Raw genomic sequence first — 24,502 nt, forward strand, 5'->3', positions numbered from 1 at the left:
ATTTTATACCCTTTAAAGTATTAATTCAGAAAATAAAATTTTTTTTCGGTTAACAGTGTTACTTTCTGTTAAGTTAAAAACTCATAACATCTCAATTTTTAGCATTTTTCTTGGAGTTCAGATTAGTCAGGTTTCATTCTATTAATAATAGTAACAATAATAATAATAATAATAGTAATATCAAGTATAATAACAGGCATCTTCCTCGATACAAGAATATGATGAAATTCGTCACAGATGGACAAAAGGAAACTCATAGAATATACCAAAAATTGATAGAAAAGCATGAAAAGGATCCAACTACTTTAGATCATTTTTTGGCAGCTTTTACATCTGAAATGAAAAAACGAATGATGACTAGTGAGATCTCATCTTTTGCAGACCCTCAAATATATTATCTTTTAGCTGACATGTATGGAGCCGGAGTTGATACAACTCTAACGACTTTACGTTGGTTTCTTCTGTTTATAGCACTTCATTTTAAAGAACAGGTTACTATTTATGAATAAAATTTATTGGAAATTCCACATTGGATTTTCTTAGCATTAATTTTATAATTTTTTTTAAAGGAAGAAATTCAAAAAGAATTAGACGCCGTTATAGGTGATCGAAGACTTACCCTTAATGATAGCTCCAGTTTACCGAGACTTGAAGCAGCAATTGCAGAAACTCAACGTATAAGATCTATTGTTCCCTTAGGGTTTCCTCATGGATCAATAAAAGTTTGTATTGTAAATTTAAAAAACAGTTAAGGGTCATCCATAAAACAAAAATTTTTATAAAAAAAACTATCAGAAACGTCGTTATAGAAAATAAATTGAAATAACTTTTATTAAGAGAAAATATTTGGCCTAATAACTTAAAAAATTTATAAAATTTAATTCCTCAAATATCAATACTACAATTAATAAAAACTATTAGAAATTCACTTATAAATTATTTATTTTTAGTGGAGGTCAAAAATTTTTAAAGCAAAATTATTCAATATGCTACCAGCTTTGAAATGATACCGTCAATTACACAGCCCTACAAAAAAAGTGTTGTACGCGGCGGACTAGACTAGTTGTTCGCTATGTATTTTGATGCGCTAAACACGAATCCGAAGTCCGTTTTGCTCCATTACGTCAGGATTTTTTTCTTACCTTAAAAAACCTTTCGGATTTTGAGAGGTAGGTTTTTTTTAAAAATTGATGGATTTACTTTAAACTTGGTATCTAGGGATTTTTTAGGTCGCTGGTTACGAATATGAAGTTAGATTTTCAAAATTCAAAATGGCTGATCCGCAAAAAGGCGGAAGAAAATTTTAAAAATTGATGGATTTTAATGAATCTTAGTATCTAGAGGTTTTTTGGGTCGCTGATTACGAATCTGAAGTTAGATTTTCAAAATTCAAAATGAAAATTCTCATATAGAGTAGAACGTAGTGAGACATCCAATTGTTTCTGATTTCTACATCCCTTTTTTAAATCGCGCTCCGTCGATAATGTAGAGTGCTTATGGTAGTTCACTCGCAGAACAAAATGTGCCGTCTTGGCTGCCTCGCCCCGTTCTACTCTACGTATTCACGTCTTTTTATGGTAGCGCACTCTTTTGTCCTCAAAGGATCTGTGTAATGGTTTTCGTTTCAAATTGGTCCCTCCAGGTACAATATTCCTTTTGAGCATCTAACAGTAGTCGATTATTATATTTACATCCCATCTAATAAGGACGTTCAAATTCTTTAAGATTTTGATGGAATCGTTCTCCTTGCTCTTCACTGTAATCTCCTAAATTTTCAGGAAAGTCATTCCGATGCGAGTCTATGTAATGCAACATCATACTCATTAAGCATCCTAACTTACCAAAGTATTTAATCATATCACTAACTATTTGCTCCCAATTTTCACTCTTGTGATTACACAGAAAATTTGCGACAACTGCTTTAAAACTAAGCCATGCGGGTTTCTCTTTTCTACTCCCTAACGTCCCCCTGCATGGCAGCAGGCCTACGCTGGCTTCGTTACTTCGATAAACAGGAAGCGAATCATTCTACACATACCCTTTCGGGGCAGTTGTCATCTCGTACTACATTTATCGAAGTAGCAGGATTAGTATTGTGCCGAAACACAATGAAAGTGCAAATCGTATAAAGTAAAGAATATATTTTTAAGGAATGAGATAGAGTAGGATAGAGGATATTAATGTTCCTTTGTATCTCGTTGCTTAAAAATTTACCATTAAACTTTTACATCTTATTGTCACACTATTACCTCAATAAAAAAAGTTTTGTGGATTTGACAAATTAATTTCTATGAAGCAATGATACCTAACTGTCAGTTCTTGAGAATAGTAAACTGGTTCATGCCAAAACAAAAAAGTTACAGTTCAGGCTGCACAACAGTCTACCAAAGAACATTTCGGAGTAGCCTGGGGGTTAAAAATGTGAAAATCTGACTATATATTCGTAATCAGCGACCTAAAAAACCCCTAGATACTAAGTTTGAAGTAAATCTATCAGTTTTTCAAAATTCGTCCGCCATATTGGAGTCGCCATTTTGAATTTTGAAAATCTTACTTCAGATTCGTAACCAGCGACCCAAAAAACCCCTAGATACCAAGTTTGAAGTAAATCCATCAATTTTTAAGAAAAATAGCCTACCTCTCAAAATCCGAAATGTTTTTTAAGGTTAGAAAAAAATCCTGACGTAATGGAGCAAAACGGACTTCGGATTCGTGTTCATCGCGTCAAAATACATAGCGAACAACTAGTCTAGTCCGCCGTGTAGGACATTTTTTTGTGGGGCTGTGTTATCCAATACATGCAACATTAAGAAGTTTAAAAGCAAAAACAACATGCGTGACAATCCTCCTTTTCTTACCTTACTACTTGCTGATTCCAATACACCATTTAAAAAAATGTTTTAGGATTCAAAAATTTGTGGATATGATATACCGAAAGGAAGTATGATAATTCCATTGCAGTGGGCAGTACACATGGATTCACGATTTTGGTCGGAGCCTGAAAAATTTAAACCAGAAAGATTTTTAGCTGAAGACGGTAGCCTTGCAAAACCAGAAGCTTTCCTACCTTTTCAAAGTGGTAAGTTAACATATAATTACACAGTACGCTATATCTTTTTTAAAAATCTCCTCTTTTAAGCATTTAAAAATATTTAGGATTCAATGAGTTAGGGTAGTCACATGGAGCAGATTAGCAGAATAGATTTCAGCTAATCAAGCGATTGCAGGGGATTTCACAATTGCTCGATTGGCTGAAATCTATTTTGCTAATCTACTTCATGTTAAAGAAAATATGTCGCTTATAAGCTTACAAGAAGGTTGACGGGCCCTGGTGATGATCACAGGTCCGGATTTCAGTTGACCGTGACCCAAACAATGTAATTCTTCCAGAAAAGGAAGAAAAGATGGTTTCCAAATCTTAGGGCAAAGTCAAATCCTTGGATGAGTTCTTCTTGATCTAGAAACCTTTTAACATATGACAGAGAAATTCTTCTAAGTTCAACTTGAGTATAAAATTGAACAAAGTAACAGTAATACTACAAAATTTCGTATATGGATTTGACGTGCTGGTGTCAAAATCTGAACTGAACTCTCCTGGCATATGTGGTCCTTTTATACACAATTTTCACAAAGAGTGGGTTGTTTTTCCACCCTCTCGATAAACAAGACATCATCTGATCGTTGTAAATTAGGGTGACTTCCTTTTGAAGTGTAAAGAATCGAAGTGATAAATACGAATTATAGGAAAAAACTCTCTACTGAACAATATACAAAAAGCGGTCTGACAGATTTTACTCTCTAAATTCGGAGAAAACCCATGTTTGGTGTAGGAGGAACAATGCTCCGCAATTATATAATATCTGATCTTATCTAAATTTGATTTCAATCTTAGGGTTAACCCTGTTGAAAATTCCTATGTGAGAACACATATGGGATCCCATCCAGGATCTCTTGTGAGTTCTTATGTGGGTTCCCATACAGGTTCACACATAAGATCCTGTATGAAAAGGTTCCTGGGATGAACTTGCGTGAGATCAAGCGCACGATCTTATGTCTCTGTAAAAGCAATAACACAGGATCCCATGAGGTTTCCTGTGTAGGTTCCTATATGAACAACACGATAAATAGGAACACACATGGGATCTTATCCGAGATCTTGTATGAGTTCTTACATAGTTTCTCACATATAAGAAGATTAATAGCAGCTTAATAAGATTTTATAGAATGCTTTTATATATATGCTATTAATCTTCTTATATGTGAGAACCTATGTAAGAACTCATACAAGATCTCGGATAAGATCCCATGTGTGTTCCTATTTATCGTGTTGTTCATATAGGAACCTACACAGGAAACCTCATGGGATCCTGTGTTATTGCTTTTACAGAGACATCCCTGTTGAAAATTCCTATGTGAGAACACATATGGGATCCCATCCAGGATCTCTTGTGAGTTCTTATGTGGGTTCCCATACAGGTTCACACATAAGATCCTGTATGAAAAGGTTCCTGGGATGAACTTGCGTGAGATCAAGCGCACGATCTTATGTCTCTGTAAAAGCAATAACACAGGATCCCATGAGGTTTCCTGTGTAGGTTCCTATATGAACAACACGATAAATAGGAACACACATGGGATCTTATCCGAGATCTTGTATGAGTTCTTACATAGGTTCTCACATATAAGAAGATTAATAGCATATATATAAAAGCATTCTATAAAATCTTATTAAGCTGCTATTAATCTTCTTATATGTGAGAACCTATGTAAGAACTCATACAAGATCTCGGATAAGATCCCATGTGTGTTCCTATTTATCGTGTTGTTCATATAGGAACCTACACAGGAAACCTCATGGGATCCTGTGTTATTGCTTTTACAGAGACATAAGATCGTGCGCTTGATCTCACGCAAGTTCATCCCAGGAACCTTTTCATACAGGATCTTATGTGTGAACCTGTATGGGAACCCACATAAGAACTCACAAGAGATCCTGGATGGGATCCCATATGTGTTCTCACATAGGAATTTTCAACAGGGATAAGATCGTGCGCTTGATCTCACGCAAGTTCATCCCAGGAACCTTTTCATACAGGATCTTATGTGTGAACCTGTACGGGAACCCACATAAGAACTCACAAGAGATCCTGGATGGGATCCCATATGTGTTCTCACATAGGAATTTTCAACAGGGAACATAATCTATTATTTTTGTCAAAGGCGTGAAAAGAAAAAAGGAATAATCTTCTTTATACATATTTTTCCTCCTCGTTTGATATACTTTTATTAATACTGAACTTGTTAGGAAGTCAGACTATTGTCGCGACTGTATTATTGATTTGAAAAAAACAAAGTCAAGAAAAAAGGAGCTTTGTTACAAAACTGCAACTGCAAGGTCTAATCCTTTAACGACCAGATGTACTGATTTTTAACTTCGAATTCAAGCTGTTACTATTAAAAGAAAAAAGTGATCAAACATTCTAGAAGTACATTTCCTCATGTTTTTGGGGTCGCTCTTTCGAATGGCATAGTCTTAATTTTCAAAAAGTGACATTTAACCCTTATTTTTTAAAAATACTCCAAAAATACAAGATTTTTACATGTTATTTTTTTTCAGTGGCAATTTTAATTGTGATACCAATTTTTCCTTGTCATCTAAGGTATCAAAAACGTGTTCCCGATAGTTGTACTTTAAAAATATGCTTTATGTTTTCGGATTTTTTATGTTTTTAATTTAAAATAGCGCCTGAAAGCAATTTTTTTTAAATTTAACAAAGAATAAATAAAATTTTTAAAACTTCTTGAATTCGCTTGAAACTTGTTTTATTTTATTTTTTTATTTTTATGTCCGCCATATCGGATCCGCCATTTTGAATTTTGAAAATCTAACTACAGATTCTTCATCAGCGACCCCAAAAACCTCCGAGTAACAAGTTTCAAGTCAATACGATCAAGTTTTATTTTCATGTCCGCCATATTGGATCTGCCATTTTGAATTTTGGAAATCTGACTTCAGATTTATAATCAGCGACCCCAAAACCCCCGAGTAACAAATTTCAAGTCAATACGATCAAATTTTATTTATACGACCGCCATATTGGATCCGCCATTTTGAATTTTGAAAATCTGACTTCAGGTTCATAATCAGCGACCCAAAAACCCCCGGGTAACAATTTTCAAGTCAATACGATCAAATTTTATTTTTATATCCGCCATATTGGATCCGCCATTTTGAGTTTTGAAAATCTGACTTTAGATTCGTAATCAGTGACCCCAAAAACCCCCGAGTAACAAGTTTCAAGCGAATTCAAGAAGATTTAAAAATTTTATCCATCCTATGTTAAATTTGGAAAAAATTTTTGCTTTCAGGCGCCATTTTGAATTGGAAAAAAACAAAAAATCCAAAAACACAAAGCATATTTTTAAAGTACAACTATCGGGAACACGTTTTTGACACCTTAGATGGCAAGGAAAAATTGATATCACAATTAAAATTACAACTGAAAAAAAATAACATGTAAAAATCTTGTATTTTTGAGTATTTTTAAAAAATGAGGGTTAAATTTCACTTTTTGAAAATTTGGACTATGCCATTCGAAAGAGCGACCCCAAAAACATGAGGAAATGTACTTCTTGAATTTTTGATAATTTTTTTCTTTTAATAGTAACAGCTTGAATTCGAAGTTAAAAATCAGCACATTTGTTCGTTAAAGGGTTAACAAACGTTTAGGTGACGTGACAATATGTTGAATAATTACAAAAATGTTTATACCGAAATTTCAATTAGTAAGGTCAAATTTCGTGAGAACCTAAAATGGTATAGTATTTTTTATTTACGGATTCGTGTTTATGATAAAAAAACATGTATAGATCACAATAAACGATCTGAAAAATAAAAATTTTATCATACTGTGTTATTTTTAACGTTAATCAAAGTAATAATATTATTATTATTATTTCATTTTTAGGTAAACGAATGTGCGTGGGTGACGAACTTGCCAGAATGATATTACTATTCTTTACCGCTCACATCCTTCAATCATTTACCTTATCTACTCCTGCAGATATTTTGCCTGATACAGAGGGAGATTGCGGAATAACTCTTTCTCCTAAGCCTCATCATCTAATATTCACACCAAGATCAGGACGTACAAAGGCATGAAAATTTATAAAATATTATTTTACGCGCAATGTTATTTACAAAATATAAGGTAATAGGATAAATGGTTTTTTACCTTACAATTGATTGGCCGTCGTCTTGTTAAACTAAAAATATCATATGAAAAAATTTATATAAAATATTTTTTATAAATTATGCGTAATAAATCTTAAAACAATCAAGAAATTGTTTTTTTAAATCCAGGTTATTTTGTGTGTATCATAATAAATATTTAACTTAATTATTTTCAAACGGTTTGAGTCAAGATGCCGTAATTTCAGGGAATGCTATTGTAAATAGTTAACCCTCTTATTGTTAGAAAGTTAGCAATTTTTTATTGTGAAAATATATTTTTGTGGAAATTTTTTTATCATTACTAGCATAGCAAAGCCGATTTTGGCAACATAAAAAGAATTCGACGGTCGGTAAAAAAGTTTTCTTATATATCTGGATGTTGATTGGTCCAAATTAATAGATGCGAAAATTCAAATATGATAAAAACAACAAATATTAAATTTTTCTTATTTATCTATGGAATTTTGAGTCTTTAATAGTGTTAATTCGTAAAAATTTACAATAATTGAAAATTGAACACAAAATTATTGTTTTAATTATTTAAGTGTTTCAAATTTCGAATTTTCCTAAGATTATTAAGGTGAAAGGATGTTGATAATTTCTCAATTAATTTCAATTTTTAAAAAGAAACGGTTTATTTTTTAATATAATTTTAAAAGTAGTAAAATGGAAAATTTTCACAATGTCACAATATTAAATAAATTTTTGGAAATAATGCATTATAATAAGATTTCAATAATTCTGTAATTAAAAATATATTCTTCTTAATTAATATAGACGAAAGGAAGATTTATCGAGAGTGACATGTGGTTAGAAACGTTTAACGTCAATTTTCACACCCTAGCTCGTGATTATGCAGAGGAAATAACTGCACACCTTTATTATTATAAATAATGTACATAAGTACGTCCCAGTCTCCGCGACCAACGATGTGAATCTTACGTAATTCGAGTGTAGTTTGGGGCCACTTGACTTTCGTGTCATTGACCCTACGGATTATATGTATGGATACACTTCACCGAAGATATTTCGTTAGAAACCCATGAACAAGTGAGTTTTTCTTATATAAGCGACACCGACATAATCTCACACGACTTGCCCAATGTAAATCGATGAAAGGATTCGCTTCGATCTGCATCTGCCAATTCCACAGTTTTAAGAAAGCTTATAAAATTTCTCCTTTCTTCTCATAATGATATCATTTTTCATTTTATCATAAAAATAATTGTGGCACAAGATAATTTATTTAAGCAGCTGCTAGACCGAAATGTAATCATTGTATCTACAACACGGAGAGAAATTTAATTTTAATATTGTGTTAAAAGTGAAATATAATATAGCATTAGGTGAAAAATAAATTAAATAATAAGAAAACTATCACTGATAAGAGACGTTCTCCCGAAATAGTCCCAATTAATACTATACGTAAATTGGTGATTGAGGATTTGAAAATTCTTACTTGAAATTATTTAAAATAAAAAAAAAAGAATTTCCAAATTTATAATACAGTTATGTAAGATGTTAGTCAGTTTTCAAAAATTCAAAATACGAGACATAAAATTTAAGAAATTAAGGGGGCTGTCTCATACAAACGACCTTTTTTCATCAATTTTTATTTTAAACTTTTTTATCTCTTCGTACATTTAAATATACATATTAAATTTTAATAAAAAAAACTATTTTTGTGTATTTTTAGAGGTTTTTGGCCGAGAAATCACAGGTTAAATTGCACCACTTTTTTACGGTGTGCACGATATCTCTGAACGGTTTCATCTAAAAGCAAAAAATCAAATGGTTTCTTTACTATTTCAATAAATGTAGGTTTTGATTTATTATTTCTCTGAATAACGTTGCTAATGTTGTTGTGGCTGTTGACGCTGTTGTAACTGTTGTTGCAGTTGATGTTGTAGCTGTTTTTATTCCGGGTTGGAACAATCAGAAGGAACTTGTCTCTCTGAACAACGTTGCTGTTGTTGTGGCTGTTGCTGTTGACGCTGTTATAACTGTTACAGCTGTTCTTGTTCCGAATTGTAACATTCATTAGTATTTTCTGTATTATAAGTTGAATTGCGACTAACCAGTACTCCATAATTTTGTGAAGTGGACTCAATATTGAAACTTACAGAATTTTGATTATTATATGAGGCTGGTAGACAAAAAAACCGCAAAATTGCGGTGCACGGAAAAAAATAGTTCAGGAAAAAGTCCTGAACTCAGTTTTGTAACTCTGGATATCGCGACCATTTCAGTATATTTTCAAACTTATCTGTTTTGAATAAGTAATAAAATATTTTGGATATAGTCTTAAATATTTCATCACTTTCTGCTGAATTAAAAAACTAAAAATTCAAAAATAAATCAAATGAGAATTTGCTTAGTTCATTCTAGAAATGTTAAAGAAATACTTCCTTACTTATTGATGAGTTACCACACGACTTTCTCATGAAGCCCCACATGAAAAATTCCTGAACTATTTCAGGAAAATTCTTAGCTAAGGAAGACGAAAAAATTTTTATTTTGTTTCTCCTTTCATCACTCACACTTATTTTAAAACACACATATAGACATAATTTACGTTACACTTTACAATTTATACATAGCGAACAAATACAAACAATATATTATTAATATAACACACACATGAAACAATTTTTATTAAGAATCTGAAACAGAAAATCAATTTTAGAGAAAATTTGACAGCAGGCGGATTAGAACTCTCGTCTCCGGTACAGAAATCCGATGCGCATCCCCTAACCTAAGCAACTACTTAATAAAATCCTCTATGTAAAAGTATTCAAAGAATTATCTTATTGGTTCAGATTAGCGCGCATATTTAAATTTACGAATTTCCACACGGAGAAAAAAGATTTCTTTTATAAAGTAACTTTTACTACTTTCAGAGTAAAACTGGACCAACTCGAAGTTTTTGCGCATCTCTGGCAATTTTTACTCCAAAAATAGTAAAATTTACTCTAGAAATAGTAAAACTTACTACGGAAACAGTAAAATTTACTACAGAAATAATAAATTTTACTATTTTTGGAGTAAAAATTGTCAGAGATGCGCAGAAACTTCGAGTTGGTCCAGTTTTACTCTGAAAGTAGTAAAAATTACTTTTTCTTTTTCTCCGTGCACCAATAGAATAATTTATTTTTTCTCATTATCAATCCCTGACTTTTTCATGGCGAGCAAAATGGAAATTTAGGAATGTAATTTTATAAGATCTTGCGAACTTTTCAGAAGAAACTATTTAATTTATTTTGAGAAAGTACTGAATTATTTTGAGATTTTCCTGAACTTTTTAGGACTTTCTATTGAATATTCATGAAAATCTCTTAAAATGAACGCCTTATCCAGAGTTATTAAACTATTTCAGGACTTTTTCCTGAACTATTTCTTTCCGTGTGTAAGGTTACTGCGAGATTGCACAAAAAGATTATCACAAGATTGCTCAGTAAGCTCAGTAAGTTGGTGCATGGTTGCCCAATAACCTTTCTTTGAAAGTAAAAAATTTTTTTTTTTTAATTTTTCGTCTAATTTATATATTTTTAATATATAAATTTTATTATATAAATTAAACGAAACATTTTAAACAAAATTTTTTTTAGTTTCAAAGTAAGGTTATTTGGAAATCTTGCACTAACCTTGCTACAAGCTTACCGTGCAAGCTTACTGAGCAATCTTGCGATAATCTTATTGTGCAATCTTGCAGTAACCTTACATCGCAATTTTGCAGTAACCTTACACTGCAATCTTTCGGTAAGCTTACCATACAAGCTTGGGTCAGGTGGGACATTTGAAGCTTACGTGCTCATTAGTTTTAAGTCGGAAAAAACATGGAACTATTTTTAAAAAATAATTTTCGCGGAAAGACACATTACATAGTGAAAAAAATTTAATATGATTAAAAAAATGAATTTAGAAAGCGAAGATAATCTTACAAATCACTAGTCGGAGGTTTTCGAGATCGAAAATTACGAATCCGATGTTGGTTTTCAATATTTCAAAATGTCGGATCCAATATGGCTGACAAAAATGTTAAAAATTAATTGGCTTTACATGAACCTTGTTGCTAGGGGATTTTCGGGGTCGCTGATGACGAACCTGATACGATATTTGTAATAATTTTAAAATTCGAAATGGTGGATCCGAAATGGCGGACGAAAAAATAAAAAATTTTACGAATTTATATGAAACTTTGTTGCTAGAGGGTTTTCGGAGCAGCTAATTAAAATAGACATTATAGTTGTATGGTCCCTAAGGTTTTTGTCATGGTAGTTTAGTATTTTTTGCATTATTCTCGAAAAATAATAATCCGTGTATTTTAATGAGATCTACAACTTTTGATGGAAGCATTTTTTAAAATATTGTATATTTACTGTGAAAAATTCAGAAAATTATAGTCATTTTGGTTTTTTAGCTTTTCATCATGATAAGCATCAGAAGAAGAAATTCAGCTAATTTTCGCTATTATTTTCGTAATTAGCATAGGGTAAGTCCGGGGGAGTTGGCCACGCGGGAGAGATGGACAATTCAAATATTTTATAGAATTTGCTGCTAGGTATCGCTTATTAAAGATTAGTTCGCTTTGTTTTGTGGCAAAACACAATTAAAAGAAAAAACTTTACGAAAAATATTGAAAAAGTAAGTAAAAAACTGATTTGTTATTTTGACTATTGTATAATTAAATCTTAAAAACGTCTATAAACAATCATAACACAGGTCTACAAAATAGGACTTTTTTATATATATAGCGGAGTGGTTTCCAATGTATTTTTGTGTGCTGAACCCGATTCCGGGTTCCAAAATTGCGTATCACATCAGGATTTTGAATAAAGTGGAGGTAAAGTCTCTAAAAACAGTGTTTTTGAGGGTTTTCATTATTTTTTTATTCCTTAACCAGATGTGCTAGACACTTCTATATATGCTTAAATTAAAGCTTAGATCGTACACTTTAAGACTCATTTACGCAGGATTAAAAAAAAATTTGAAATTTTGAAAAAAATGGGGGTAAATACCCCAAAAATCTTTTTAGATGACTTGAACCTATTTTTTTTTAAATTTCAAATTTTTTTCCTTGCGCATATTAGTCTTAAAGTGTAAGATATAAGCTTTAATTTAAGCCTATATAGAAGTCACTATCACGTCAGGTTAAGGTGAAAAAAAATACTGAAAACCCTCAAAAACACGGGTTTTGGAGACTTTACCCCCACTTTACTCAAAATCCTGATGTGATACGCAATTTTGTAACCCAGGATCGTGTTCAGGACTCAAAAATAAATTGGAAACCACTCTGATATCTCAAAAAAATACCTTGTAGACTTGTTGTGTTGTTGAGACAGACAAACAGAGAGCGCTTATCGAAGACTGGATTCAGTGCAATGATTGTCACCTTTGGCTTCATGAAAATTGCACTGAATTTAATGATAAATGTTCGAAATGTGGTCAGAAGAAGAAAAGAAGACATTAATCACTTTAAATAAAGAATTCTAATAAAGCGAAAAGCCAAAAAATGATTTTAAAGTATTGACCATCTCTCCCGTACGCCTATGGCCCCCCTCCCCCCGTACATTCCAGGAGAGATGGCCAAACGTGTTTTTAAAAAAATATTAATTTTAAGATTGTTTATATTTAATAAATTTATCATTTCTATTAGGGGCCGTCCAGATACCACGTGGACAATTTTTCATCACTTTTTGACCCCCCCTCGTGGACAATTGTGGACTTTTGACGAACCCCCCCACCCCTAAATGTCCACGTGGACTTTTTTTGGTGAAAATTTTTTGTTTGTATGTTTCTTATTTTAAAATGGTAAATAAATAGATATTTAATAGTTATTAGAAAACATTTAGTCACTGTTTCTTTTAATTATAAAAATAATTTTCAAGTTTACTGCTAGTAAACTTAAAATTTTGCTAAGCAAAATAACATTTTTGGTTGAATCACATAACAATCACATTGGTAACACATCTTAGAATAACGTTTACCAACTAAATACCATTATTTTTTGGTATCGTGAAGATATTTTTGGTAAAAATATTTCAAATTACTCTACAAACTAAAAATACATAAATCTTTTTGGCAACAAATCTTAAATTATCGATCACTATAGCTAAAAATACAATGTATGGTAGAATTAAAATATTTATGCCATGAATATCTGAAAATTATCGTATAAAATAAAAGTAGGTAAATCTTTATGGTAACAAATCTTAAAATAATATCGAAAAAACCACAAATCTACTAATCGTCATCTATATTATCATTGCTGATCCATGGTTGTGTTAACCATTCGGCAAGATTATCAGTTGCGAAAAAATCAATGGAAATATTATTTGTAAGTTAATTGTTCAATGCTTAATTAGCAATAAAAGTTAATACATAAATCACTTTCTTCTTATTTTTACAGGCCTTTAAAAAAACTAAGGCCAACTCCCCCGGACTTACCCTACCGAAATACGCAAGATAAACCAAGTTTTATTAAATTCAGAGGTGGGCATATTCGAAACTTTTTTATATAAATGATTAAAGGAAGATCAATAAAATAAATTATTCAATTTTTTCGTCATAAGGCGACGCCGGCTGAAAAAACTTGTACAAGAAAATGTATAGGTTCTTGTACATGTTCATTAATGAACTTGTACATGTTCAAGTACTGTTCTTGAACAAGTTCAGCATTCGGAATTGAGACATGTTCTTGTACCAGAACTTGTACAAGATCCTGGACAAGAAAATATGCTTGTACAAGAAAATGTACATGTTTTTGTGCAGGTTGCATGTACATTTTCTTGTACCAGATGTGGAACATGTTCTTGTACATGTTAATTTATGTTTTTTAAATTAAAAATTAAAAACTTTAAAGGCTGCACAGTAGTTTTCTTAAGCCTTTACAGCTGCGCAATAATTTTTAGCATACATAAGTGAAGAGTCTTAATAATTATAACTTATTAAAATTTCAAATTTTTTTTTAAAAACATTTTTAAACAAATGTTCTTGTACAAGAACATAAACGTATTCATGTAAATGTACTTGTACATGACACCTGCACAAAAAAATATGTACAAGAACATGTAAATTTTCTTGTACAAGTATATTTTCTTATACAGGATCTTGTACAAGTTCTGGTACAAGAACATGTCTCAATTCCGGATGCTGAACTTGTTCAAGAACATTACTTGAATATGTACAAGAAAATGTACAAGTTCATTAATGAACATGTACAAGAAATTGTACAAGTTTTTTCAGCCGGGCGGTTCATCGGTCAGAGTTTGCCGACCTCTTCAGGCCACTATTTATTGAAAAAACACAATCACTTTTTTATTAAAAACAAATTAAAAAATTATACAATAACAAATTTTAAAAAACTTTAAATTATTTACGATCTGATTAGCTAAACCATATTATTGTAATAATGCATAAAAAATTACAAAGACAATGATTAAATATTGAAAATAAATTATTACGTCTGACCAGGCATTAAAGAAGCTTAGGATTTATTTACCTACTAAATCTTTCGACCTCTTTGAAGGTATCGTGCTCCTTCCTATTGAGGACCCAATTTACTTATAGGTTGATTCATGTTAAAGCGATTTGACAACATGCGCTAAGTTTTCTATAATATCATTTCCTAATATTTTTTCATGTAAGATTATTTACTTTCTTTATGAAATAAACTTTATTTTCTTAAAGTTACTCCGACTTTTTGGGGCTGCTGACTACAAATTTGACATCAAGTTTTTCAAAATGAAAAATGGCAGAAGCAAAATAGTGGGAAATTAAAAAAACAAGGAGGGGGTCCTTTATGTTTATTTCATAAACATTATGCTTCCTCATTGTGTGAAGCAAAAAATTCGCTTCCTCGTGAAGGAAGCAATGAATTTGTCCAATTCAATTGATTGATTTAAAAAATTTCGAGTTAAAAATGTTTTAAATTAATTAAATTTTTTGAAAAATAAAGAAAATTTTAATTAATTTTGAGTGAACATAAACTTTATATATACGAATCGATTCGTTTTAATGCAAGGAATACAATTATTTTATTCATCAACTTGAATTTAAAAAAAACACAAAATTTTTTAGCTAAAATATGAATTTTCGATTTTTCAATTTTTATTAATTCTCAAATTTTAAATCAAATCTATACTTTATATATACCAACCAATTCGTTTCAATGCAGGGAATAAAATTATTTCATTTATAAACATGAATTTAAATAAACACATCATTTTTTAGCTAAAATGAGAATTTTTGATTTTTTAACTTTCATTAATTCTTTAAATTTCAATCAAATGTATACTTTATATATATCAATCGATTCATCTTGACATAAAGAAGACGATTATATTATATATTACCTTAAATTTTTCGATTTAAAAAATTTTTCAATTAAAAAAAAATTTTTGGAAAAAAGACGATAAAATTTTTTTTTTTGGGTATTTTTAAAAATCCTTTCGTCATTTTTGAGAGATTAATGTGTTAAATAAGCCTACCAAATTTTATTTAAATCCATTAAAACCTGTTAAAGATATCGTGTTCACAAAAACGATCCACACACACATACACACACACACACACACACACACACATACACACACACATACATACATCCGGACAATTGATCAGGATCTCATATAACATGTTTCTATATAGAGGAAAATTTGTTTTCACCATTTTTAAAAAGTTTATAAACGAAAGGACTACATAGCTTCCTCCACGAGGAAGCAAAATTGGTCGGATTCGATTGAAACTTGTTACTTAGAAAGTTTATGGACCACTGATTAAAAATATATCAGATTTGTCATAAGTGGCCCCAAATACCCACAAGTACAAGTTTTGGGCAAATCTAAATAACTTAGAAAAGGTTCTACACATTTGATCCGACATTTTGAATTATAAAAAATTAAATCAGATTCGTAATAAATGACCCTGAAAACCAATGAGTAACATGTTTTAAGTGATTCTGATTAATTTAAAAAAATTTTCTTCGTAAAGGAACTAAAAGCTACTAAAAACTTAAAAATCGTTAAAATAAAAAAACTCTGCAAAGTTACCTAAAAAACTTATATATACTAAAAAAATCTTTTAAGATTTAAAATTTTAGATGATCCTGTTATTAGTTATGCGGTTCACCGCAAAATGACTTTTTTTAATAAGTGTCTTTAAAAAATGTCTATCAATGGTCGATTTTTTATTTTAATTAAATTTAATTAGTTAATAAATAGTTTACTTTAAATAATTCATATTATTAGATATTAAATTCATTTTATTAATTCCTAAATATGAATATTATTAAGAAAATTTATTTCGAATATTTCAGAATGAAACTAACATGATTTTCCAAAATTTTAGTTAAGTAGGACAAATTTCTAAAAAAAAATTCTTAAAGTTCCATTTTAAAATTTTTTGAAGTTTAATTTAAGCAATTTATTCAAATTTAAAATTTTTGCATAGTTTTTAGTTTTAATGGTTAAAAAAATATTACATTTTTTTGGTAATTCTTTGTTTAATTTCTGACAAAAAATTCAATTTTAGAGTATTTATTTATAACTATTAATAACTATTAATAATTGAATTTTAGAAGGTTTTAAATTAAAATTTTTGAAATCAATTGAATTTTAAGTGATTTTGAATTTAAATTTGTGGTAATTTTATTTGTTGATTTTTTAAAATTTTAAGTCGAAAAAATTGCATTTTATTAAAATAATTCGAAAGAAGTTGTATAATCATAGGCCTGTTTTATTTTACGTAAAAAATTCGCAAACATGCACTAATTTTATAAATTCATAATTTTAATAGAATAAAAAAATTTTTTCAAACAATTTTTATTCATGTTTTATTCATCATTTTCATCAAAAAGAACCCAGTTTGTATTGAATTCAACTTTTTTTATAGTTAGTTCTCTGAGGGTTAAAAGTATATTTATAAGGAAAGAATTAAAGAAAAGTCAATTTTTCAAAAACAATTTTTTATTTTCGTATCAAAAGATATTAAATTACGCCAAAAATATACATAAATCACGGTCGATGAGTGAACACAGGGCCCATTTAATATGAGCGCTTTTATATATATACATAAATGTAACTATCAATCAATCGCAAATATGAAATGTTCACACATATAAAAATTATTTATCATTTACTCATCAACTATCGCACAAATAAGTAAAACATTCCGGACTAGAAAATCCGATCAAAGATTTTAACCGGTAACAATCTCGTCGATATATATCCGGCAATATCCTTGACTCCCACGAATGATCATTCGTCGATCAATATAAATTAATCTTTTATAACAATCAATTACACATTCACACATGCTTAATTACAATATGATCTCAAACACTCACATAAAATATTTACAGTGGATGCATGAAAAAGAAGGCGTCTCTTAGCGCTTCGATTCGTCAATAATCGAATAAAATTTAATGTAAAAGAACGTTGAAAAAACTAATAAAACAGAGTAAAAATGTCGTCTCACAGTTATGCCTCTTCTAACTAAATATAACGGGCACTGATCCAAAAATTCTTTTCTCAAACAAATATTGTTATCCAGTCTTGTAAAATAATCTTTAGTTTTCTCCTTCTAATTGTTAATATTACAACATTGACTTTCGAAGGATTTTGGATCCGTTTCCAGGTCCTAGGAATCGGTAACTAAAGGCAAATAAATAGTAAATCAACATTACAAATAAATATGTGAAATGGCGGCGGGTTGAATATATATATTTATTTATGAGCGGGGTTACGATCCAAGGCTCCAATTTGTACTTTTATTCCGCAAATAATTGAGGAGGTATCTCTTCTTTTATCTTCATCAGTCACCAACTTCTTTGCATTCCACAAATCCTTATAATCAAGTATCACCATTTTAGCTACCAAAACGCCGTTAAAGCTGCATTTCATTATTTCCGAAATGGCACACTCTTCACCTAATTGTCAATTTCTATCTGCACATTTCTTTTAATATTGAACTCAACTCATCCTCCTCGTCAAAGTGATAGGAACGGAAACCGTGCTCTAACGTGTCAATATTTTTTTTTTTTTTTTAATGACTGCCAACGTTTCTGAGTGGCCCAGTACTGGTGCCATCAGCAGCGAATCCTCCTACGCAATCTTTATTAAGAATTCTTTGCAAAAGGCAAACCTCAAAAGGATCCGGCGTCACAGTGATACCAACATTTCCTTGAAGACTAGGTAACGACGCACCATCTGGTAACGTAATATCAAAAGTATGAAGAAGCGAGCTAAAAAAGAGGAAGAGTTCCATTCGTGCCAAAACGTCGCCCAAACACATACGTCTTCCAACTCCAAATGGAATGAAATACTCTGGTTTGCAGACCTTGCCCTCAGCGGACAGAAAACGTTCAGGTCGAAATTCAGCTGGTTCGTCCCATAATTCTGGATCCATGTGCACTGCATGCAAAAGTGGTACCACGTGCGCACCAGTTGGAATCGTGAAGCCGTTCATCGTCACGTCTCTATTGACAGAAAATAGAAAAACACAATTAAACTTCTGTAACATAAAAAGTTTATGCTACACCTTTTATAGAAACAAGAATCCTTTTAAAAAAAACTGGAACGAAAAATCTCAAATGTAAAAATGTGCCGTGCTGATCTTCCAAAAACACCAGGACGATTGGTTTCCATTGTCCCCATTCGCCATTTGTCCTAATTCTCGTCAACTACCGCACTCTGCTCTAGTGAAAATTTAGTGACTTTATAGTAACTTTTAATTTTAATAATAAAGTCACTAAACTTTCACTAGAGCAGAGTGCAGTAGTTGACAAGAATTATGACAATTGGCGAGTGGGGACAATGGCACCCAACCTATCGTCTCTAAGATGATTTTCATAACAAAACCTATTTTTGCCTATTGTGGAACCAATTTTATTTCCATACCAGCATATAAAATGTTCTAAAATTTTTTCCGTGGACTGATCTGATTTGCTTGAACTAGCGCGCTTATTCAAAATAATATCAATTCCACTTAATAAAGTTTTTAAATATTAATAAATATTCAAATAAATTTAAAAAATATTTCCTAAAAAAAATCTTTATTAAGAATATTGGTTTGCTTTTTCTTAAAATCGTTCTTTAATAATTTTTGTTATTCAACATTATTTAATAAAACTCAAAAATAGTTAATAGTAAAAACAAAAAATGATAGGTTCTTCTAATTAGAATTTTTTTTTTTAAATTTCTTTTCCTAACTTTCTTGAAAATAAAAAAATTTTCTTTTTAAAGATAGAAATCTTAGTTTGATGATTTTTTCATGTGGGTTTTTATTATTAGAATTCTAATAAGAAAGTTTCCAGAACTTAAATTTTAATTTATAAAATTGATAGTGATAAAAAATCTAAATGGAAATTTAATAATTTAACAATAAAAATAAAATTAAAAAAATGTAAAATAAAATTAATGGAATTAAACTACTTATTTATTTTTAGTAATATTTAGAAGATTCCACGTGAGATTTACCTATGACATTTAAAATTGCAGAAAAAAGGTATCCGTATTTTTTTTATAAAAGCCCAAATTTTTGAGTTATGAAATCTTTATTTTTCATGTTTTTTAAAAGTAGACCTAATTTCAGTGACATCTAACTCTAAAAGTAATAAATTTAGGAATTCTTACCAGGAGAAAGACAAGTTTCTGCTTTTCATTGACTTTCAAAAATAAATTAACGAAAAAAACAAATTTTTAATTTCTAAATAAAAAAAAAACGATTTTTTATAAACAAATTAATTTCTTTAACTTTGGGCATGATTTTTTTTGTCACTTTTTTCTTTATTTTTACATATTTGGAAATACTAAGAACATTTTGCAAAAAATTTCTGCAAAGAACGAAAAAAAATATATTTGTCCAAATTGAAAATGTCATAGATAAATTTCACGTGGATTCACCCATTTATTTTTAATACTTATTATATTTCAAGATTAAAAAAAAATCATCTGAGTCAGATAAATAATAATTATACCAAAATTGATAAAAGAAAATATATATAATATATAAAAAGAGCAGAAAAAAAATTATATTATAAAGATTAAAAATAAAAAGGAAATTGAAAATAGAACAGAAGTTTGCTGGCGGCCGTCGGAGTTGCTAGCAATTAAAAAAGAAACCTGCTTTTATATTTACATTAACATACATCAAGTTAATATTGAATTGTGAGTTTCTTCTGTTTGCGCAAAATAAAAGAAAATAACTAACTTTTCCTGTAAGCTTCGTGACAATTTTAATAAAAAAAAATCTGTTTATTTTTTTGTCAAAACCGTAGTTTACAATTTTTAACTCGTTTTGTTTTTTTCTTAAAAGTTTTAAGTTTCTCAAGTGTGTTGAGGGAGATAATAAAAATTTTCAATAATTATATTCTTTTTCTCTGTTAATAAAAAAAAAAAAAAAAAAATGGGAATAACGCGAGAAAATGTAGAGGCCAAATACTATTTTCCCGACTTTTATAATTGATATAAATTCTAATGGATAAAACTTTTTTTTCGGGTATTTGTAAAATAATTAAAAAAAGGATAAAAAAAGAAAACAAAAAAGTGGAGCTAATAAATGTCCGCGAGAGACGGCTTTTGGCTGATAGCGATTAGGTCGAGTTGACAGAACAGCTTTTTTTCCTGCGCACGTGCTACCGTCACGCTCTTTCTCGCACGATTCCGTAGCGAAAAGAAGAGGTGAAAACCGTTCTGCAAGGCGAGAGCTCGGCTGACACGAAGAATACAGTTTCTACGGTCCCGATTCCTTCTATATACGTATTTCGCTAAATGTTGATCGTCGAATCATGCGTGTGTACCAGTTTGTGAGGAAAACGTTTCTTTGTTACAAAAAGGGGGAAGGAGGAGGTGTCATCGACCTCGAAATCGAAGGTGAGTCCGGCCCGAAAAGTGGCGGTGCCAATATTGCTTTCACTTTTGCTCACCGAACCACCGTTGACTGTCCGCACGAGACCTACTCATTGCGATCCTACCGAACTCTGTGTATAGTTATGTAGATGAAAGTGCAGCAGGCCTTTTTTTTAAAAAAAAAGATTTAGGATTCTCGCTTCAAGAGAACGACTTTTTGATTCTCAATAAATATAAAATATGAAACTCACCTAGTGGCGGCGTGAGTTGTTCCCATGGGGACGATGCTGGACCTCCTTAAAATTTCCAAAATGGTAGCTTCAGTGAGTGGAAGGTAAGGAAGATCTTCAAGGGTTGGCATCCTCGACCTTCCCACAACTTGGTCCAACTCCTCCTGAACTGCACGTGCTGCCTCTGGATGGTGCAACATGAGAACCACAGCCCACTCCAATGTTGTTTTCACCGTCTCCATTCCAGCTGTGAAGAGATCTCCTAAGATCTGTTGCAACTGACGGTCTGCGTGGGAAAAAAAAAAAATTCATTACTCAATTGTTTCATTTTTACGAAATCAAAATTAAAAAGAAAAAAATTTGAAACTCCTCTAGATCTAATTTTCAACAATTTATATGTTCACATTTATATTTAACTCGAGAAGGTTTTATGCAAAACATTTCCTATTCGAATTAATCAATTATGATTTTTCAAATTAAATTACACCCACATCAAGAAGGTGACAACATTTCTGACATCATCAAGTTTTCCTCTTTTTTTTCTATTAGAAAATTTGCAATGAAAATCCCAATCGTACATACCGTGATTTTTTCCTTGAAAGAGTTCGCGTCCCTCATCCTTGGCTTTCTCAATCTCTAAAAGATATGCATCGACAAGATCTCTGATATTGCCCGCGTCGAAAGTATTTCTATGTTGCTCCACATTGTCTTGAAAAAAATTCGCCATCTCACCTCTATTTTGATCGAGTTTACTCATCACGTATTTCAGTCCAGGAAGATATTTCAAAATAGGTAGAAAATTCACATAAACAATACTACCAAAAAGTTTGAAACCTTCTTCAGTGAGAGACATGAATTTTTTGTATCTTGAATCACCATGGTGAAAGCGTACCCCCATGGTAATTGAACAGATAACATTGCTGATGGCCATGCTCAAAGAATAAGACATATTTGTTGGTACACCTCGTCTCAATGTCAATCCTTTGATAAAAGAATCCACTTCTTGCTGTAAAAAATTTATTTCTTGATAAAAAAAAAATATATCTCATGCGATAATCTTTTGCGGTTGGAAAAAAAATTGCATCAACGTTTGGGAAAAATCAGTTTAATTATAAATTTCATTTCTATTATTGATTAAATTCAATAATTCATGTAATATTTAAATAAAATAAATTACAAATAATTGCGGAATAACATTTTTTTATTCACATTATTATTATTATTATATTATTATTATTATTATTTTTATTTATTTCTTTTTGGTATAATTATAGAAATTTTTCTAATTTTTGGTCAACATCATTTTATTAATTTAATATATACTGACGTCATTTTTAAAACAAATTATTAATAAAATTATTTTATTAATAATATTATAAATACAGGGTGATTTTTATGTTCCTTACTCCTTAAAATTTTTTTTTAATCTCATTTTTTTCGTTTTTAAACAAAAAAAAGTTGAATTTAAACAAAATTTTTAGGGGGTCCGGAACATTAAAATCAGTCTGTATATTTAGAATATAATATCTTTTATTATTAATTATTATTATTATTATTGTTATTATAATAAGAATAAGATTTTTCTTACCATAATTTTAGACTCCATTATCTTTTTTCCTGCACCCAAATAAGTCATTCCCATGCTTCGCAATTTTTCATGAAGGAATTTTCTTTGATCTTTCCACAAAGCACCCTGGGTATTAATAATACCTGAAACAAAAAAAAAATATTTTATAATACAATTCAAAATTTTTTTTAATATATTTATTTAAATTCTTTATTTTTAAGTGTATAAGTAATATTTAAAAATCATAAGAAAACAAAAGTTATACCGAAAATTATATAAATAAATTTAAAAATTAGTAAAAAATTTTTTTTTTAAATTATCACTAGTTATTAAAACTTATGTTGCAATGGCACAGTTGAAGATTACTTTCTCCAATTTTCAGATTTTATATGAGAAAATATGAGAATGTGCTACAGCTAAAAAATATATTACAGCACTAAGATTTTTTTTTGTATATTATTTATAATAAATAAATAATGTCAATAAATAAAAGGTGTAATGTAATTTAAAAATATTTACATTACTCACATTTTTGTAGCGTTATTAAAAAAAAATTCCATGAAAAAAATTCATTTTTTACATTTATATTATTCTTAACATACGAGATTAACTTTTGATTACTAAAGCATTTTTTTTTATAATTTTTTATAAAATATTTTTTATTTATACACAATCAGTGATTGCATTGTGGTTGAAAAAATATGTTTTCTGTTCTTATATGTACTGTAATTTGTTGTAATTATAATGTAGTTCGAAGAAAAATTAATTTAATAAAAATTTAATTTAATTTTCAATTTTGCATTTGTTATCTAAATCAAAATAATATTAATTAAATATACTTAATTATTAATTAGGATTTATTTTATTAATCAAATAAATTTTTGTTCATTTCACAAATATTTTTTTATTTCTGAAGAATTTATTACTCCGTAGTATTAATTATATTTTATATGAAATTATCAATTTCTTCGAGTCATATTTTTTGGTGAAAATTAATTTAAAAAATTCAACTTTTTAAAGTCTCGACGGCACTGCCGTTCTCTTCAGAAACTGAAAAATTTATTTTAAGTCATTCGTTACACTCAGATATAAAACTATTTTTTCATAAAAAAAATTAATAACTAAATAATAAATAAATGAAAATAATAATTTTTTTTTAAAAACAGTAATAAGTATAAATAAATTAAAATAAAAAAATTGAAAATTTACTGAAAAGTTATTAACATAAAATTTTCTTGATGATAAAATTGACGATCGTAACAATATCAAGAGAATTATATATTTTTTATAGTTCCTAAATTTTTTTTTTAATTTAAAGAAAATGAAAAATATCAAATTTTTATAAAACGTTTTATTAAAAAAATTTAATTTAATAAAATAATGATTTGATAATAAATAAAAAAATCAAATCGAATATAACGAAAAAAGTAATTAAAATAAATTAAAATAGTAAACTAAAAATTAGTGAAAATTCCGAGTAATTTGAATTACAAAATAAAATATAAATTAGTACAATACCAATTCGTACTAATTCGTAGACAGTTGAAAAAAGAAAATTCTTTTGTGAACAAATTGTATAATTTAAAATGAAAGTTTTGAGAACCAAAATTTTTTGCAAGCGATG

General features: G+C 29.6%; 2 protein-coding genes across 4 annotated transcripts in view; one reads left to right on the top strand and one right to left on the bottom strand.

The window, feature by feature from the left end:
* LOC127279310 (cytochrome P450 306a1) overlaps nucleotides 1–7,339 on the top strand; it is a 128,649-nt gene extending 121,310 nt beyond the window's left edge. Inside the window, exons 5-8 of one of the 2 annotated variants that reach the window (XM_051301600.1) lie at nucleotides 197–491; nucleotides 570–731; nucleotides 2,905–3,079; nucleotides 6,969–7,339. In XM_051301600.1, coding sequence (XP_051157557.1) covers nucleotides 197–491; nucleotides 570–731; nucleotides 2,905–3,079; nucleotides 6,969–7,162 — 826 coding nt within the window. In that variant the 3' untranslated portion in view covers nucleotides 7,163–7,339. The remainder of the gene's footprint in view (nucleotides 1–196; nucleotides 492–569; nucleotides 732–2,904; nucleotides 3,080–6,968) is intronic. The other variant, XM_051301601.1, reaches the window with a different exon arrangement.
* A 9,842-nt stretch (nucleotides 7,340–17,181) lies between these two features.
* The window catches only part of LOC127279309 (cytochrome P450 18a1), a 28,164-nt gene continuing 20,843 nt past the window's right edge, over nucleotides 17,182–24,502 (bottom strand). For both annotated transcript variants that reach the window (XM_051301599.1, XM_051301598.1), the window contains 4 exons: nucleotides 22,900–23,021; nucleotides 21,894–22,317; nucleotides 21,333–21,597; nucleotides 17,182–18,710 (listed from right to left, as the gene is read on the bottom strand). In XM_051301599.1, coding sequence (XP_051157556.1) covers nucleotides 18,278–18,710; nucleotides 21,333–21,597; nucleotides 21,894–22,317; nucleotides 22,900–23,021 — 1,244 coding nt within the window. In that variant the 3' untranslated portion in view covers nucleotides 17,182–18,277. The remainder of the gene's footprint in view (nucleotides 18,711–21,332; nucleotides 21,598–21,893; nucleotides 22,318–22,899; nucleotides 23,022–24,502) is intronic.

Source organism: Leptopilina boulardi, unplaced genomic scaffold (genome assembly GCF_019393585.1).
Source record: "Leptopilina boulardi isolate dan_hultmark-lab unplaced genomic scaffold, ZJU_Lbou_2.1 LbouV2_214, whole genome shotgun sequence".
Classification (NCBI taxonomy): domain Eukaryota; kingdom Metazoa; phylum Arthropoda; class Insecta; order Hymenoptera; family Figitidae; genus Leptopilina; species Leptopilina boulardi.